Here is a 19,649-nt window from a genome sequence, read left to right as displayed (position 1 = left end):
CCATTAAGGTGAATTTCTTGGAACGCTTATCTTATTTTATTTTAAGTCTATTCTATTTCGTTAGAATGATTAGGATGAAAATAATGACTTAAATGTACTTAGATAGATGTAAAAAGCAAAAGAAAAGATGAAATATTTAGTTATATAAAATATACATAAACAGACATGAAAAAGGTAATAATAAAATATTTAGCTATATATATATATATATAAAGAAGAAATATGATAAAAAATTCTTTTGGTTATTTTGAATTGACATGATGATGGGCATTCGTTTGGGATGCGAGAAGTCTCAATCCCGAATTAATTTTCCTTGGTGAAGGATTTTGATTAAAACTCCACCAGTATAATCGGAGGGTTTTAATTTCGAGTTTCAATATTTATAATCTTAAATAAGTGTAAAAAAAATATAAAAATAAATATAAAAAATGATAATATTGATAATCATAATAAGCACAAAAATAATAGATAAAATACATAAGACAATATAGAGTTTTGCAATGATAAACAAGGAAAATTTAAAGGGTAGATACAAAAAAATAATAAAATCTTTAGTTATGTAAAACACATATAGGAAGAAAAGTAATAAAATAAGTAAGTGAATAATTTTGCTTTCTAAAAGATATATGGGAAAGAGAGCAACTAAAGCATAAAATATATTAAAGTTAAAAAAAAGCAATAAAAAGTAAATTTTAAAAATGATAAAATTGTAGTGATAGTGATTAATAATGGACATTGGAATTTGTAGCACGTCACGCACCATTATTGCATCGTTTAAATGTCATGTCATGTAAACATATTGTGTGTACGAGTCAAAACCCCAATGATGGGACATTACAAGAGAGCTTGCGAATGCGAGTTATTTCAAAAAATTCTTTAGGTGAAAGGATACCTTCGAGTCTCACCAGTACAATAGGAGGGCTCAGAGAATGTCCTTCATATAAGTCTTTCACTCGTGTTAATGATTGCATTCACGAAAAATATTATTTTTACGTGCAAACGACTACCCTGATGATGGGATTTACTTGTTAAATTGGAGAAGACAAGTTTCCCAAGTACTTCCTTAGGTGAGAGAATATCCTCGGATCCCATTAGTATGATGAACAAATTTGAGAAACTTCCTCAATAAAAAGTTTTCACTTGTCATTATTCAGATTTTATGCCATGTATTTCATAATTGCATCATGTGCACGTCACACCGATAAAATCGAATAAACTGTTTTAATTTGCTAATAAAATCAACAGTTTAGGTTATCATAGGATAATATATAATTAAATGGTACCGTTTATGGAACGGGTGTCACAGGGGTGCTAATCCTTCCCTATGAGTAACCATACTCTTGAACCCACTCTAAAGCCCGTAAACTAATTTATCATTCTTTTGACGGACCTAAAGTCAATTTAAGACCTTGTCGATTAAAGTAGAGTCAATAGGGGGCCAATCACACCTAGATAAAAAAGATTGGTGGCGACTCCTAGTGCTCCATGTCTAGTGGTCGGATTCTCGAACCTGCACGTCACGACAAATGGTGTTGACAATCTCTTTCTAAATATAAAAAATAAGTGAATAATTAGCAACAAAATCATTTTCTATCTTATTATGCAACTTCGTCTTTATAATTTTTCTAACTAAAAATGCATGTTCTGTAGTTGTTATAGAAACTAGAAGAGTTAAAATAAGTCAAACTAAATAATATAAGAATGGATATACAATTGATTTTTCTGTCTTTGACATTAACTGGCATAGCTCTAAGGGAGTTGAAACACTTTACCAACATGGATCTTGCCTAATATCAAGTTCAAAATGCTCCAATTCATATTTCATATACAATTAAACGATACAAGAGAAGATATACAACTGATTTTTTTGCTTTTAACATTAACTGACATAGCTTTGAGAGAGTTGAAACACTTTGCAAATATGGATCTCTCTTAATATCAAGTTCAAAATACCATAATTTATGCTGCATATGCAATTTTTCTTGATGAGTAAACTCATCAAGATAGAACTTTTGAGCAAGCTTGCAGATGTCATCAATCTTGAATAATTAAATCCATTTTTAGGATCAAAAGATGAGTTAAGGTAAAAAAAGAAAAGAAAAATAATTCCAAAATTTGAGGTACGAAAAAAAAAAGAAAAAAAAAGAAAAATAATTGTCATCAATCTTGAATAATTAAATCCATCTTTACGATCAAAAGATGACATAAGAAAAAAAAAATAAGAAAAATAATTCAAAATTTGAGCTAAGAAAAAAAGGGAAAAAAATCTGTAATCTCTGGGATGAAAATCTTAATACTATGCATGAGGTTGGTCGTGTTAGAGCAATAAAAATACTCACTTGAAAAAGAGAAAAATATGCTTAGGAAGTTGTGCTGAAACTTATATTTCTCTAGAAAAAACCTAGGATATTTGGAACAGCTTCTCAATCGATTCCAAGGCTTTAATTAATTCAGTGAAATATGTGCATAAATTTGACTGCAAAAGATTGCTTTCTTGAAGGAAGAGATATGCAAAACCAATTTGAGAAATTTATCCAATTTGAAGGACAACAGTGCTCCTTAACTATCAAAACTTATTTTTTTCCTTCTACATTGAGCATCAAGAGAGTTGAAGTATTAACATTGAAGATATATTGCGCTTAAGAAAAGTTGAAGATGTACACACAAAGCAATAACCAGAGAGAGAGAATGCATGGACTCATACTTAAGATAGTTGAAGATATATATCATGTTGAAAATACATACCATAATCTCAGAAAGGTCACATGAAAATCATCTATAACATAAATAGGATAAGAATAATACAACTGAAATTATTGACTAACAATCTAATAATCTGAAAAAAGAAAAGGAAATCATCTCAAGGGTCGAACAAAAGCTGTGAGAATATATACAAAAGAAAGTTCACGACAATATATAAAATGGTAGAACCCATACCACACAAGGCTTGAAAAATCTCCTTGTCAAAATCCTATTTTTGCCAATGTCTTATTGGATGATTCGGCTTCCCTTGGGAGTATTGTCCTTAACTGGAACACATCCAACCTGGGAAATTTTTTAAACCTTGTCAAAGCTAAACCTTACATCTTGTTAAAAAGAAAAATGTTAATGGTAATTAAATACTGTTATACTTTTAGAAGTACTAAAACTCACCTGAGAGCATTAATTATGTCCTTGTAACATATTTTTGCTGAACTCTTTTGGTCATCTTAAGGAACCACGACGGTTTTCCAGTTGTGAACACGATGTATCCCATACTCAATCCGAATACTAGCCCAGATCCATACCCCATCAATATAGAAAATCTCCAGTTCAATTCTTTTGTTGTATCATCATCATCATCATCAAATATTGTTGGAGGTGGTTCCAAACCCTGATCGTTTCCACAGCTTTTTGATAATGGGAGTCCACATAAACCCAAGTTCCCAATGTAGCTATCATTTGTGAAAGTATCAAATTGTTTGCCTCTAGGAATGGATCCAATGAAATTATTCCAAGAAAGGTTTAATACCGCTAAGAATCCAAGATTATTTAACTGAGCCGGAATTCTTCCGTCAAGCTTGTTTGATGAGAGATCTAATGATTCAACCTTAGACAAATTACTTAAGGATGACGGGATAGGACCTGTGAAACTATTGTGAGAAAGGTTGAGGACTATAAGTGATTGAAGTTTTCCAATTATTTCAGGAATATGTCCAGTGAATTGATTATTTGAGAAGTCAACAACCATCAAAGAGATTAAGATTCTCGTGTACCCCATCTCCAACCCTTTTATTGTAATATAGAAAGATTCATCATAATACACAGAGAAACCGTAAGTGCTACCAGTTCTCATGAACTCTACTTCACCTTTCTTTTCATACCCATTGCTTATAGCATTCAAACTTTCTAAAAGTTTTGGTGGCAAGCAACCGCTGAAGTCGTTGTGAGAGAGATCAATGATCCGCAAATGAGAGAAGGAAGATGCAACTTCAGAATTGACAATGTGACCATGGAATCTATTGAATCTTAAGCAGAGAACTTGTAGATTCAATTTACCTAACCAACTAGGAAAGGTGTCACTTAAGTTGTTGTTCCCCAAATCTAGAAGTGCCAAGTCCTTGCAGTTAACCAAGGATTGTGGTATTGGCCCTTCAAGCTGGTTGTTGTTGATGCGAAAAGTTATCAACGAACAACTTTCAGGAAACAAAGTTCTTGATAATTTACCATGAAAGTTATTCATAAATAGATTCATCTGTAAAAGAGAGGAAGTTATATTTCCAAAACACTCTGGAATAATTCCACCCAAATTATTCATAGCTAAGTCGAGAAATTGAAGGGAGCTCAAATTGCATATTGAGGAAGGGAATTCTCCAACTAACTGATTCTCTGATGCGCGGAACCAAAGTAATGAAGGTGGTAGAGTTGGAAGCGATCCTTGAAGAAAATATGAACAAAGGTTAAGAGAGGAAGAAGTCGTTTTATAAAAATACAAAAAATGACACTTCCTTTTGCACAATTGGAACTTACTTTAACATCACTCCCCAATCATAAGTTGAATAAGAACATTCTAATGAAACGAGTACAATTCTACATAGAGACAAATAATTTGCTCTAACTAAATGATTTCTGATGCGCACATAGAGTTAAAGAAAATGATACACTCTCTGATGTGTCATTGTTTTTTTTTTCTTTTGTTTAATCGTTGATATATAATTATAATAATCTTTTTATTGCATCCTTATCTACTTTGTCACCAAGAATGAAAATATTTCAAATACTTAAAAAAGGATTGCCTATATATATATATATATATGTGCAGAAATAGGATAAAAAGGAGAAGACAGATGATACCTGTCAAATGGTTAGACTGTATGTGAAGGGCTTCAAGAGAAGTCAAGCCTCTAATAGTTGATGGAATTACACCTGAAAATGAAATTCTCCCCTTAAAATTTTACTACAAATAAAGCCTTTTTTTCTTTCCTGAGCACTAAGTTACTATTCTATTCAACTTTTATTTTTTAAAAAAAGATTACGCATAATATATTTAATTTTTTAAGATGACAAAACGGGTGGTTCTATTTTTATATAGATTAATTATATTATAATTAGTACTAATTTTTCATTATATATATATATTTTAAATTAATTATGATATTATTTTTTACCTACTTTTCTTTTATAATAAATTTTCAAATATTAAAAAATTAAAAACAAAATGTAAACAACAAAAATATCAATAAAATGAAACCTGATGAATGTAATACTCCCTCTCTGCTAAACTGGGGTGTCAACATTTCCATTTTTAACTAATCTAATTTTGGTTAATTTTTTATATTTGAACATCTGCAATTCTTGATATTGATTTTTCAATTTTCTTTTACATTTCGGTACTCAAAAACCAATTAAACTGTCGATAATATGAAAAAACTTAGCTGTAGAGAAATAAACAGAAGGAGGAACAACTCTTAAGGCAAGGAGGGAAGGGCTTAAGATGCCATGAAGAGCAAAGGGTTTGAAGCAAAAATTGTGGAAGAGGGGAAATGTGGTGAGAGGAAGATGGGACTGTTTTTAGAGAAGGAGGCTGATAGCATCTAAGGGAGTGGTGCGATGGATCCCTGATGGAAGGCTCGACATAAGGTTTTGGATGATGCTGGAAGAAATATCTTGCATATTATGAGAGAAAGGGATAATGAGAACAGTTGAGTTCTCATATTCATGCCTTTTGATTGTGTAATATTTTCGTGTGATCTTCATTGTCCTGGAAAATGCTTTAGGGAATGGTTTGTGTACAGTTTTGTGAGCCATTCCAAGTTAAGTGACTGAGGTTAGAAATGTAAAGGCAGTGGATTAATAAAGTCTAATAAGGAAGCAATTTTTGTGACAATCAGGTTTAAGTGGTGTTGCAGTTCTTTTGTAAGTGGCACGCTGATGCAATTGTACAGTGTTCCATACCGAGTAGCCAGGGTCCATATGCCATCAGAAGTCTCCAAGCTCCCTTGGCTAGAGACTTTAGATGGCACAATGGCTGCGGTTCTTAATAAAAATACATAAGCTTTTCAAAAACAAATTGATACAAGTATTTTAGAGGGTATAACTAATTGGATATCAAATTGTCTAAATCTGATAAATTCTACAATAATTAAGAAAGTCAGCTTTTCATGGGTTCTATCACCCATATTTATACTAAATTTGAAATTTAAATTTTTTACTTTTAATTTAAGTTTTCAAGTTCAACCAAAGTAAAACTTGAAATCCAAAATTTGAAGTCATATATAAAAAAAATGACAGCTAATCATTTCAATTTGTCTAAAAAGAAGGCCCATAATAAGCGTACCTGTTAGGTTGTTCATGTCAAGATGCAAGTGGATTAATTTAGTCAAATTCCCAATTTCTTGAGGCAAGCTTCCCTCCAAGTCATTCCAACCTAAAGCTAAAAATTCTAACTCTTGGCACTTGAATATATTGGTTGGAATTCTACCCGATAGATTGTTGTTATGAAAATCCAAACGTTGCAATTTAGGAAGGTGATCAAACATAGTCGATGGAAGATGACCTACAATGAGATTATTAGTGTTGAAATCAATATTTGCTATAAAAAAAATATTGATGATGGAGAAAGATATGCAACCTGAAAACAAATTATCTCCCAAATACAACCATTTCAAGTCAGAAACATTTCTAATTGCTATAGGAATCTGCACTTTTAAATCATTGTCATATAGGAGCAAATCCTCAAAATTTGACAAATTAAGAACCCGAAGAAGACTAGATAACATCATAGATGTTGTTACCGTATAGAAACAAGCTCTGAAGTTCAGTAAAGGAATCAAACAATGATGGGATTTTCCCCACCAAAACTGTTGTTACCAAAGTTTATATATTTCAACCAAGACAAACGAGTCAACACCATGGGCAATGAGTTATGAAAATTATTAAATCGGATGTTATGTTGAGCAAGAAAAGTTAGATTTTCTAAGTGAGGTGGGACAGTGCCTATAAGACCCATGTTAGAAAGATCAAGAGCGATGACTATTTAAGGATAAATCTTTTAAATGAAATTTTTTAGGAGGGTTACAAGTGGTAACTTTTTATAAAAGTTTTTTAGAGTTAAAATAATTATGGGATCTTACCATAAGTATAGTCATAAATTATTTTTACAGAAAAGATTTATTTGTATATAATTATCACAAAAATAAAAACAATAAATCATGAAATAGAATCTGATGAAATAGTAAAATAAATTTTAATAAATAGAAAAAATTTATAATTATTTGAGGAAAATTATTTTAAACGAAATTTTTAAGGAAGATTATAAGTGGTAACTTCTTTAAATTTTTCAAAGTAAAAATAAATTTCATGCATTAATTTTACAAAAAAGGTTCATTTTTTAAATAGTTATTACAAATATGAAATATTAATAAACAAAATGTTTTGTAAATTAGGAATAGAGCCATAACATTCATGTGTGTGTCAATTTAATAGAAACACAAATAAATAAAAATTCTCCAATGATAGAATTTTCGAGAAGGTTATAAGTGATAACTTCTTGAAATTTCTAGGTGAGAAATATTTCTTGGATTTTGTCTAAGTGTTGTGGTCTTCAAGGAAAATTCAAATACCAAAGAGTTTTATTTATTTACAAAATGATAAAATAAAATAAATTAACAAAGACAATAAAAATAACAAAATAGGTGAAAAAAATTAAATGTTGAATTAACCAGGCTAAAAAGACAACCTATGATTAATTAGCTACCAATTAAATGGATGTTGTGAAGGTGCTAATACCTTCCTCATATGTAATACTTTTGAACCTAGTTTGTTTCATAAACTGAAATCTATACTTTTTAATGAACCTAAGTTAAGCCTAAGACTTCATTAGAAAAAATAGATTCAACTAGGTGATCAATCGCACCTAAATAAAAAAAATGATGGTGATTCTTTTTTACATCAAATAGCTAAGTTATAGGAATCCCACATTATGCCAGTATTCGTTAACCGACACAATCATTAGTATTCGTTAACCGACACAATCTTTAAAACTTAAAACTTTTATATTTGAATCTTAAGATATGTAGAGGACTACCTCTACTTGTATAACTCAAAAATATATGGACAAACAAAAAAGTAGAAAAAAATTATTAATATTGTCATAACATGTGGATCCGAAAACCTAAACACTCAACTTGTAATTGAGTCATCATCAATTTTTTTTATTTAAGTATGATTGGCCACAATCTATTAACGTAACAAAGAGAGAGAAATAATAAAGAAAGATAAAAGTAATAGCAATAATATAACCAAAGGAATTCAAACAGCAATGCAAGACACGCATATTATGAAAGTATAGAAGCAAAAAAAAAAAAGAACATGATTTTTATGTTCTTTGGCTTCTTTCTTATACATATAAGTTTTAGCCAGATACTATAAATTCTATAATTAAAAAAATTCTATAACTTCTAATTTCTTTCTTTCTATTTTTCTTCTATAATTTTTTCTCAGAATAGTGGAATGAAGAAATATTGTAGAGGCCAAAAGAAGCAAATCCAATGGAATAGAGTAGTGTTCCCACTTCAATATTAACAAAAGACAAACATCCATAACCTGAAAAACCCAAAATTATGACCATGGATAGATCCAAACTATAATCTTAACACATCACTATCCATATATTACAAATCATAAGTTGAATCAGAAAATTATAATGGAACTTAATAATATGCAAGCACAAACTACGGAAAAAAGATTACTCCATTAATTTGTCACGAATTATTTGTCATTATTTAACTTTCAGAAAAATTGACAAAAAAAATATTGAAATATTAAAATTTTAATTTTTTTATAAAATTGATGTATTATGATTTTTAATGTCAATTTTTTTAAAAAATATCATGAAAATATAGTTCTTTATCAATTAGTCTTCACATTTACATTTTTAAATGTTTTAAATTTAGGTTCTTTCTCATTTTTATAAATATCTAAAATTTTTAATTTTTCTGTAGTAGATATAGATTTTCATTTTTCTTTTACATTGTGGTATTAAAAATCAATTAATAAAAAATCTTAAAGTGGAAAACGTTTTTCTTCAATTATGTGTCAAAGCATTGCACTAATTAATTCTTTTAACAATTAAAATTTTCATCTCAAATACTTAAAAAGGATTGCAAATTGATATGCATATTACAGTTGAAAAGGAGAAGAAAGATGATATTATACCTGTCAAGTGGTTATGCCAAAAATCAAGGTGCTTAATAGAAGTCAGGTTTCCAACAGTTGATGGAATTTCACCTGAAACATAAAATTCAATCCCTCAAACAAAGTTAAAATTTTACCTAGCCTTTTCTTCTTTGAGCACTAGGCATCTATTTTATTTATCTTTATTTTTCCAAAAACAAAACGGCTCAAATTCTCCATTTCTTAATGTTGAAGATAATGCTTGACCAAGCGACATGTTTTTTCAGTTTAGATATATACAGTTATTGTGTCTGCTGTGTCTTTCTCTAAACCGTAACTAAGTTATGGGATAATGGATGTTTTATGTTTAGTTTATTAACTGATATTTGTAAACCACGTTTCAGCAAGTGGTTATTTTTTAGGTTCTATGCTATATGTAATATTTATCAGCTTTCTTTAATGAAGATGTGTGTGAGCTTTGCATCCTCTGTTCATCTCTGTTTTATTGTTGTATAACAGAGTTATTTTATAGCAGCCATTTGTTCTTAAAAATCATTCCACTATCATGGTATCAGAGCTCTATTAAGATCTTAAGGGATCACGATAAGGCTTCATCACTTATAAACCTTGTTTAAAACATCCTGCAAACTCATAAATTTTTTTTTTTTTACTTGTTGCCTAACACCATTAAAATGGCTACAAGTTCTTCTTTTTTCTCATCAGGCACCTTCTATATTTGATGGGAGTAATTATCCCATTTGGGCCATCAAAATGAAGGCTTATTTGAGGGCTAATAATTTGTGGGATGTTATTCAAAATGGTACTTTACCTCCACAGTTAAGAGAAAATGCTACATTGGCTCAAATCAAATAGCATGATGAAGAGGTGGCAAAACATTACAGAGCTTTGTCATATCTGCATTCTGCTGTAACAGAAGTGGTGTTTACCAAGATCATGGCCTGTGACACGGCAAAAGAAGCATGGAGCAAGTTGGAGGAAGAGTTTCAAGGGTCTGATCGTACCAGGCAGATGCAAGTTCTCAATTTACTAAGAGAATTTGAGGTTTTAAGGATGAAAGATGCTGACTCTGTCAAAGATTATTTTGATAGGGTAATGAAGGTGGTGAATCAATTGAGGTTACTGGGTGAAACCATGCCTGATAAACGGGTGGTTGAAAAAGTTTTGGTTAGCATCCCTGAACGCTTTGAATCAAAGATTTCTTCCTTGGAAGAGTCTAAGGATTTGTCCAAACTTTCCCTTACAGAACTTGTAAATGCTCTCCAAGCTTCAGAACATAGGAGGGCAATACGTTTGGATGATAACACTGAGCATGCTTTGGTGGCTAAGTTCAAGGAAAAAATAATTGCAGATACTGGAAAGAAGGGACACAACCAGTCAAAAGAAAAAGGAGGCACTCATCACAACAAAACACCCAACAAAAGGAGCAAATTTCCAATATGTCCACATTGTAAAAAAAGAAACCTTACAGAGGCATACTGTTGGTTCAAACCGAGTGTGAGATGTCATGCTTGCAATCAGTATGGTCATATTGAGAAGGTTTGTAAAAACAAATCAGAAAAGCGAGATAATTCACCCCAGAAAATTGATAAGGCTGAGGTGGCAGAAGAACAATTGTTTATGGCATTGAGCAAGACCAAGGTTGCTGATCCAAGCCAGTGGTTGTTGGACAGTGGATGTTCAAGCCATATGACTCCAAATGCAGAACTCTTCACTGAACTTGATCATCAACATAGATCAAATGTTGAAATAGGCAATGGAGATTTTCTTCGTGCAAAAGGGAAAGGTACTGTGGGAATTCAAACTACATCAGGTAACAAGTTTGTTTCTGGAGTTCTACTTGTGCCTGAAATTTCCCAAAATTTGCTTAGCGTTGGGCAAATGGTTGATGATGGTTATATCTTATTATTTAAAGACAAATCCTGCACTATAGTTGATCCCAAAGGAGAGTTTGTTATGACTGTTCTTATGAAAAAAAGGTGTTTTCCTTTGAATTGGAATGATGTGTGCTGTCAAGCATCTGAGAATGGTTTGAATTCTACCTCTCTGTGGCATAAACGTTTGGGACACTGCAATTTCTCTTCATTGATTCATGCTAGCAAGTTGAGTTTAATGGAAAATTTACCATCTTTGACTGAATCAAATAAATTGTGTGGCATTTGTCAATTTGGAAAGTCAACTAAAAAACCCTTTCCAACAACTTGTTCGAGCAGAGCCATTGAGAAGCTAGATCTGGTTCATACTGACATTGCAGGACCTATGAGTGAATTATCACTCAATGGAAGTAAATTCTTCTTAATTTTTATTGATGATGTTACCAGAATGTGTTGGATTTTCTTCCTAAAAAATAAATCAGAAGTGTTTGACTGTTTTCTAAAATTCAAGGCAAGAGTTGAAAAAGAATCAGGAAGAAGAATTAAAATTCTCAGATCAGACAATGGTGGAGAATACAAGTCTTGGGCATTTTCTAAATATCTTGAAAAGGAAGGCATTGAACATCAGCTCACTGCTCCATACTCTCCTCAGCAAAATAGAGTTAGTGAGAGAAAAAACCGAACCACAATGGAGATGACCAGGTGCTTGTTGATGGAGAAGGGATTAGCCAAGAACTTCTGGGCAGAAGCAGCCAACACTGCTGTATATCTACTAAATCTTCTTCCTACAAAAGCCTTGAAAGATGTGACTCCACATGAAGCTTGGTTCGAGAACAGGCCATCAGTAAGTCATTTACGTATTTTTGGATGTTTGTGTTATGTGCATGTTCCTGCAGAACTGAGAAATAAATTGCAGCCTAAAGCACAAAAAGGAATATTTGTTGGCTATAGCTTGGAGTCAAAAGCCTACAGAGTTTATCTGATCGATTCTGGTAAGATTTCCATAAGCAGAGATGTTATTTTTGATGAAGATCACAAGTGGGATTGGGAAGAACCGCAACAAAAAAAAAAATCTGGTGACCAAAATGCTGTTCCAAGTGAACTTGATCTTGACCAGATTATTGATGAAGCACCAGTGAGAGGTACACGTCCTATTCAAGATATTTATGATAGTTGTCAAGTTGCTATCTCCGAACCTGACTCTTTTAATGAAGCTGTACTCTATGATTAATGGAAAGCTGCTATGAAGGAAGAGATTACTATGATTGAGAAGAACAAGACGTGGACACTTGTAGATAGACCGAAACACAGACAAGTGATAGGAATCAAATGGGTCTTCAAGAAAAAATTAAATTCTGATGGGTCCTTGAATAAGTATAAAGCAAGGCTAGTTGCTAAAGGGTTTTCTCAATTGCCAGGGGTGGATTATTTTGACACTTTTGCTCCCGTGGCAAGGTTAGATACAATCAGGCTACTCATAGCACTTTCTGCAGCATTTGGCTGGAAAATATTCCATCTTGATATTAAGTCTGCCTTCTTAAATGGTAGACTAACAGAGGAGATTTATGTTGAACAACCTGAGGGGTTTGAAGCTGAAGCTGGAAAAGACAAAGTGTATAGGCTTCATAAAGCCTTATATGGCTTAAAGCAAGCACCACGTACCTGGAATGCTAGAATTGACTCTTTTCTGCAAAGTCAAGGATTTCAGAAAAGCTTGAATGATGCAACTTTGTATGTCTTAAAAGGAGGTAATGGTGTCTCTTTAATTGTATCATTATATGTAGATAATATTCTGATAACTGGTGCTTATTGTCATGAAGTTGAAAAATTCAAAGCAGATTTGCAGAAAGATTTTGATATGTCTGATTTGGGGTTGATGAGGTATTTTTTGGGACTTGAAGTATCACAGACCAGGAATGGTATTCACTTAACACAGCAGAAATATATTCTTGATGTCCTGAAAAGATTCAAAATGAACAACTGCAAGGCAATAGCTACTCCTCTTGTCGCCAATGAAAAATTACCTACTGATGCAGGTGATAAACTCAGTAATCCTGGTGAATATAGAAGTCTTATTGGCTGTCTTTTATATATATGCTCAACTAGACCTGAGATCATGTTCTCGGTTAGTTATTTGTCAAGGTTTATGCAGCAGCCATGCAAGTCACACTTCACTGCTGCAAAAAGATTACTGAGGTATCTAAAGGGCACTTCAAGTTATGGTGTCAAGTTTACACGATCTGATGTTGTTGATCTTGTAGCATTCTCAGATAGCGATTGGGGAGGCTGTATTGATGATGCTAAGAGTACTTCTGGGTACATATTCACTCTTGGTAATGGTGTTTTCTCATGGAATTCACACAAACAAGAATCTGTAGCCCAATCCTCAGCTGAAGCTGAGTATGTGGCAGCTGCTAATGCTGCAAATCAAGCTCTTTGGTTAAGAAAGGTGCTGATTGATCTTGGCATACCTCAGACTAAACCAACCAAGCTGTTCGTGGATAATCAGTCAGCAATATCCATCTCTCAAAATCCTGTTTTTCACGGAAGAACAAAACACATTCACGTGAAATATCATGCCTTGAGAGACGCACAAAAAAAAGGTGAAATTCTGGTTCAATATTGCTGCTCGGCTGATCAAGTTGCAGATATCATGACCAAGGCACTTCACAGAGCAAAGTTTGAACTCAACCGAGGAATGCTGATGGTTAAAGATGCAAGCATTAAGGAAGGGTGTTGAAGATAATGCTTGACCAAGTGACATGTTTTTTCAGTTTAGATATATACAGTTATTGTGTCTGTTGTGTCTTTCTCTAAACCGTAACTAAGTTATGGGATAATGGATGTTTTATGTTTAGTTTATTAACTGATATTTGTAAACCACGTTTCAGCAAGTAGTTATTTTTTAAGTTCTATGCTATATGTAATATTTATCAGCTTTCTTTAATGAAGATGTGTGTGAGCTTTGCATCCTCTGTTCATCTCTGTTTTGTTGTTGTATAACAGAGTTATTTTATAGCAGCCATTTGTTCTTAAAAATCATTCCACTATCACTTAAGACATACTTCCCTCCAAGGCATTGATTTCTAACTCTTGACCTTTGAATAAATTGGTTGAAATTCTACCAGAAAGATGGTTGGATCTTAATTAAACCTAGAGAAAACTGATCAAATATAGCTTATGGAATCTGATCTGCAATGAGATTATTAGTGTTGAAATCAATGTTTGCAATAAAGAAATATTGATTATGGAGAAAGATATGCAACCTGAAAGCAGATTATCTCCCAAATGAAATAATTTTAACTTAGAAAGATTTCTGATTGCTATAGGAATCTACCCTTTCATATCATTACCATCAACATCTCAGTGTTTGACAAAGAGCCCAAAGAAGACAGGATAACACCAGAAAAGTGATTACTGTACAAAGATGAAGAACGTTAAAGGTGCGGAATCCAGAAAGTTGTCTAAGGCTTGATGAATCAGAAGACATTGAGATTAATAACTCGGGTGAGGAGTCCAGATTATTGAGTACTGAGCACTCTAATAAGGAGACGGTCGAGGAGTCAACTGAGGTTCTTGATATGTTAGTGGGTTCAAATGATACGAGAAATATTGATAATGAGGCATTAGCTTCAGTTGAAGGGTCCTTCCAAGAAGCTGATTTGGTGGATGTTCTATTGACTGAACAAGAAGAACGATTAATGGATGTTGGTGGATTTGGTTTATTTATGTCTCCTGTTGCAGAAAGGTTGGGTAAAAACTTTAAGCCTCCTTCGTCTGGCTATAGAAAAAATACAGGGCTCAGTGTTTGCATAGGATCTGGTGTAAGGTAGAGAAGGAAAATCAGAAGAAATCTCAGGGATATTCTGTCAGGTAGGAATTCATATGACTCCCTTTCCGACAGCGACATATTAAGAAGAAACATGATTACTATTCAAGAACCTGAAACAACCTGGAATGTGTCATCTCGATTGGGATTTGTTTTTGAAACCAATAGAGGTGAAGTGGTCTGTGAGTTTTTGAGATTGGAGGAAGAAAATAGGGCGAAAGCAGCACATTAAGTTCTTGTGAGTTTTGTGTGTTCTATTGTGATTAAGATTTTTGTCACTTGGGACGTAACAGGTTTAGGCAGAGGAGAGAAGAAGCGAGCAGTTAGAAGACTCATTAGTAGGACAAAACCGGATGTTGTTTTTTAACAAGAGTCGAAGTTGAGTAGAAAGTTTAGTAGATATATCAAGTTCTTAGTGGGGGGTCAAGACTGTAAATTCGAACAATCAGAGGTGGTTGGAGAAAAGCTTTTTTGAGTTAGATTCAAGTATAGTGGAAAGGCATTACATCCTGTTAGTGGATCGTATCAGAAAAGGGGATCGAAAATGTGGTTTGGGCAACATTTATGTTCCAAATGAGGTTGGGGCCAGAAGTGAGATACGGCTTGATTTGATTGATAATTTAAGGGATCTAAGTTTTAAGTGGTGCATTGGAGGTGACTTCAATGCGGTTATGAACAGTAGGGAGCGTAGTAGTGGTTTGGATGATGGTAGGAGCTCTGTGGACTTTGTTTTCTTAATTGACGCCATTCAAATGATCAATATGCCTATGGTAGGGGGACAAATTCACTCGGGGAAGAATTAGAGGGAGTTCATCCTTCAGCTGAATTGACAGATTTCTGGTGGATCCTATTTTCTTTGATTGGCAAGATAACATGAATCAAAAATGCCTTCCAAGATCTTTATCAAATCGCAATCCGATGTGATCTAGTGGAGAGGTGCTTGATTGGGGTCTGAAACCATTCAAAATATTTAACCACTTGTTGGATAATGGAGAGTTCAAAAAAATATTTGAGTTTGCTTAGTAGAATAGTGATTCAGGGGAGTCGAGCAATAGCGGAATTTGGCACAGATTAAGAGCCATGAAGCCTAAAATAAAGGAATGGCATAACAACCTGAAGAGATCGAGAAGCTTGGATTGTCCATTCATGAGAAAACAATGGCTACTCAAGATGGAGGTGAGAATATTGAAATAAGGAATGAATTACTAATGATGAAATCTAGACTGTCGGAGCTTCATAAGGCTGAAGAAAGATCGTGGTAGCAGAAATCACGAATTAGGTGGCTCTTGGAAGGAGATCACAATACTAAATTTTTCATGCAGTTGCTTATTGAAGGAGAAGGGTTAACTCTATTAATAGTTTAATAATCCAGGGAAGGTTAGTGGACAACCTTGGTATGATTAAAGAAGAGGTTGCGAATTTTTATGAAAATCTTTATAGTGGCAAAAAGGTTGCTAAACTCAAGGAGTTGAACTGCAGCTTTAAGACTTTGTCCAAAAACTCAGCAAATCAGTTGGAAAAACCTTTTTCCACGGAGGAGGTTTAGGAAGCGATTGAGAGTTGTGCTAGTAATAATTCGAACTTGTTCAAGAAGTAAAGGAGATGGATTAAAGACGGTGTGATGTAGCTTCTAGGTAACTTTTTTGTTACAGGGTTTATGGATCAGAAGATTAATGCTTCCTTCGTTGCTCTCATTTCCAAGGTATGTAATTTTGAAAGACTGAAAGACTTTTATCTGATTAGTTTGGTTAGTAGTTTGTACAAGATTATGGCAAAGGTTTTGGCTAATTATATGAGGACGGTGGTTAAGGAGGTGGTTGGTCATAGCCAATTTACATTCATAAAGGGTAGATAGATTCCTGATTGCTCCTTGATCACAAATGAAGTTGTGGGTAATATGTGAAAATATGGTAATCGTGATTTAATATTTAAAGTTGATTTTGAAAAGACTTTCAACAGTGGTAATTGGAGGTTTATGGATCTTGTTGTGAAGAAAACATAATTTGGTGATAGATGGAGGAATTGGATATCAGTTTTTACATTTCTTCTGTTGTTGTCTCGATTCTTGTTAATGGCATTCCTACTCGCCAATTCAAGATGTACAGAGAATTGAGACAGGCTGCCCACTTTCTCTTTTTCTATTTAATTTAGTGGTTGAGGCTTTTGGGTTTTTAATGTATAAGGCGGCTGACCTTAGACTGTTCAGAGGTGCTGTTTTTGGGAGAAATGGTTTCTTAGTTACACATCTACAATATGTTGATGACACACTTGTTTTCTGTAAACCTGATTTCAAGGATCTTACTAATATCGAAAGGTGGTTAAGATGTTTTGAAGCTGTGGCAGGGCCGGAAATCAATTTTCAGAAAAGCATTCCTTATGGAATGGGCGTGGATTAGAGTACTCTAAATTCTTGGGCCAACTACGTGCTTTGGCCAACTACGTGCTTGGGCCTCCTATTGGGTTCTAGGGCTCATTCAGTTAATTTTTGGTGTCTGTTGTTGGAGTGTTTTGAAGCCAAGTTAGCAAGCTGGAAATCGAAGCTACTCTCTATTGGTGGTCGTACTACTTTAATCAGAGTTGCTCCATCTGGTCTCCATGTTGACTAAATGTCTTTGTTCCAAATGCCAATCTTGGTTAGAAATGAGATAGACAAAACTCAGAGGTGCTTTTTATAGGGTGAGTCAAACGAGAAAAGGAAATTACATCTTATTAATTGGGAGAGAATTTGTAAACCAAGGAATTGCAGTGGTGTGGGTATTACTGATCTTATTCTTAAAAACAGAGCTTTACTTCATATATGGGTATGGACATACTTCTCTATTAGCCAAAAAACAAAAGTCTAATAAACTTGTCATGAATGCTTGCTTCGTTCCAGTTTTTACACTTGTGTAACTTGCCAAGAAAAACAAGCTCGAAGCTAGTGGAAGTCATATTTTTTCTAATGTAAAGACAGTACGAAGGGCAGGAGCTAAGAAATTGGAATTTATTTCTCCATAGTCAAAAGTATCCCACACCATTAGAAACCTGCTAAGTCTAGAACACTTATATTCGTTTCAAGACTCTCTTTATCGAATAATTTTATGAATTTTAAATCTTACTAGTGTTTGAGCCCGTTTCGTCGTATTGTCAATTTTTATATATCATTCATAAGATTTTTATTTACTTGTGTAATTAAACTGAAATCTTAAATATAAACTCACAAATAAAAATAAATTACCACTTAATTATTTTAATTTGTCTAAAAGAATGTCCATGGTAAGCATACCTGTTAAGTTGTTTGAACTGAAGAACAAGTTGTTTACTTTAGTCAAATTTCCGATTTCTTGAGGCACACTTCCCTCCAAGGCATTGTTAGATAAAATTAAATCTTCTAACTCTTGGCACTTGAATAAACTGGTTGGAATTTTACCTGAAACATTGTTCCATTCCAACATTAGAAATTGTAATTTAGGAAGGTGATCAAATAAAGCCAATGGAAGTTGACCTCCAATGAGATTATTAGTGTTGAAACCAATATTCACAATAAAGATATATTGAAGATCGAAAAAATATATGCAACCTGAAAGCTGATTCTGTCCCAAGTTCAACAATTTCAACTTAGAAAGATTTCCGATTGTTACAGGAATCTGCCCTTTCAAATCATTGTCATATAGGAACAACTCCTTAAGCTTTGACAAAGAACCCAAAGAAGGTGGGATAATACCAGAGAAGTTGTTACTGTACAGAGACAATCTCTGAAGTTGAGTGAAGGAATCAAACCATGATGGGATTTCCCCAACGAAGTTGTTGTTACCGAAGTTTATATATTGCAAGGAAGACAAATTTGCCAACTCCATGGGTAACGAGCCTTGAAAATTGTTGTTTCGGATGTTAAGCTGAATAAGAAAAGAGAGATTTCCCAAGTGAGGTGGGATGGTGCCTATAAGACCCATATCAGAAAGATTAAGAGTGACGATTCTTTGATGATCGGACCTGCAAGTGACACCAATCCAATTGCAAACGGAAGTAGTAGTCGACCAGTTGGTTGCCAATATGTTTTGAGGGTCATGAGTGACATGGGCTTTCAGTGCAAGAAGAGCCAATTGGTCAGTGGTGATATTGGGTGATTCTGCTGAGAAAGCAGCCACAAAGTTGAGTAACACCACAAGAGGGAGGAGGAAGCCAGTATTTTCCATATACTTGTGTTTGTGGTTGAGACAAATTTAAAAAGAAACACCAGAGTTTGTTGCATCATTGTGTTGGTCGATGCTCTCATTCTTTTAAATACTAGCACACGCGCGTTTCGAACTTGGTTGAAGGCTTGAAGCATTCTTTGCGACGCCATGCGGTTGACTAGTTTTACAGATTTTTGCATTGTGAAAAGGCCCTGCAAATCAAAGAAAAGCAAAATGGACAAATGATCGTTTTCAGGTAGGAAAAGCAAATGTTTGATTGTTAATGAAGCGTCGGTCGCCACACGCTATGGACACCAAATACATATTGAACAAGAAATCTGTAAAATGCTCCTGCAATTGCAAAAACTGGTCCAGTGTTCACACATCTCTCTTAAGTAAAAAACAAAGTATAACAAACTTGTCACAAATGCTTGTTCTGTTCCGTTGTTGACGCCTCGGTATCGTGCCAAGAAAAACAAGCTCTAAGCTGTCCAATTCTAACAGAAGTCTAATTCCAAACGTTAAGGCATGACAGAGACGGTCAGAGGGGCTGGAGCTAAGAAATTGCAATTCATTTAGCAATCAATGAACTGATAGGAAGTGAAGAAACAAAGTGTAAAA

At 33.7% G+C, this 19,649-nt stretch overlaps 1 protein-coding gene across 2 annotated transcripts; it reads right to left on the bottom strand.

The window, feature by feature from the left end:
• Window positions 1-1,200: 1,200 nt before the first annotated feature.
• On the bottom strand, window positions 1,201-19,231 carry LOC108662761 (uncharacterized). Of its 2 annotated transcripts, XR_016027601.1 has the most exons (8): window positions 18,434-19,231; window positions 18,140-18,283; window positions 9,196-9,267; window positions 6,317-6,535; window positions 4,834-4,905; window positions 3,154-4,416; window positions 2,938-3,045; window positions 1,201-1,510 (listed from the first exon to the last, which is right to left on the bottom strand). XR_016027601.1 is itself a non-coding variant. In XM_088808523.1 (7 exons), exons 1-6 carry the CDS (start codon window positions 19,047-19,049, stop codon window positions 3,167-3,169), a joined length of 2,373 nt encoding a protein of 790 aa, XP_088664649.1. In that variant the 5' UTR covers window positions 19,050-19,231; the 3' UTR covers window positions 2,767-3,045; window positions 3,154-3,166. The 2 variants fall into 2 exon arrangements, 1 of the variants encoding a protein (XP_088664649.1); XM_088808523.1 differs by lacking the exon at window positions 1,201-1,510 and having other exon boundaries at window positions 2,767-3,045.
• Window positions 19,232-19,649: the final 418 nt, after the last annotated feature.

Source organism: Theobroma cacao, chromosome 7, assembly GCF_053813885.1.
Source record: "Theobroma cacao isolate CCN51 chromosome 7, ASM5381388v1, whole genome shotgun sequence".
NCBI classification, from domain to species: Eukaryota; Viridiplantae; Streptophyta; class Magnoliopsida; order Malvales; family Malvaceae; genus Theobroma; species Theobroma cacao.
Note: the sequence above shows the minus strand (reverse complement) of the source record. Positions and strands in the feature narration are given on the sequence as shown.

Bases quoted from the DNA above. Each gene is read 5' to 3' on its own strand.
- LOC108662761 (XM_088808523.1), bottom strand. From the start codon at position 19,049: ATGGAAAATACTGGCTTCCTCCTCCCTCTTGTGGTGTTACTCAACTTT. The intron at 18,284-18,433 runs GTTGCATATATT...ACAATGTTTCAG, and splicing joins GGGACAGAATCAGCTTTCAG to GTAAAATTCCAACCAGTTTA. The intron at 4,906-6,316 runs GTACGCTTATTA...TTTCATTTTCAG, and splicing joins TGACATGAACAACCTAACAG to GTGTAATTCCATCAACTATT.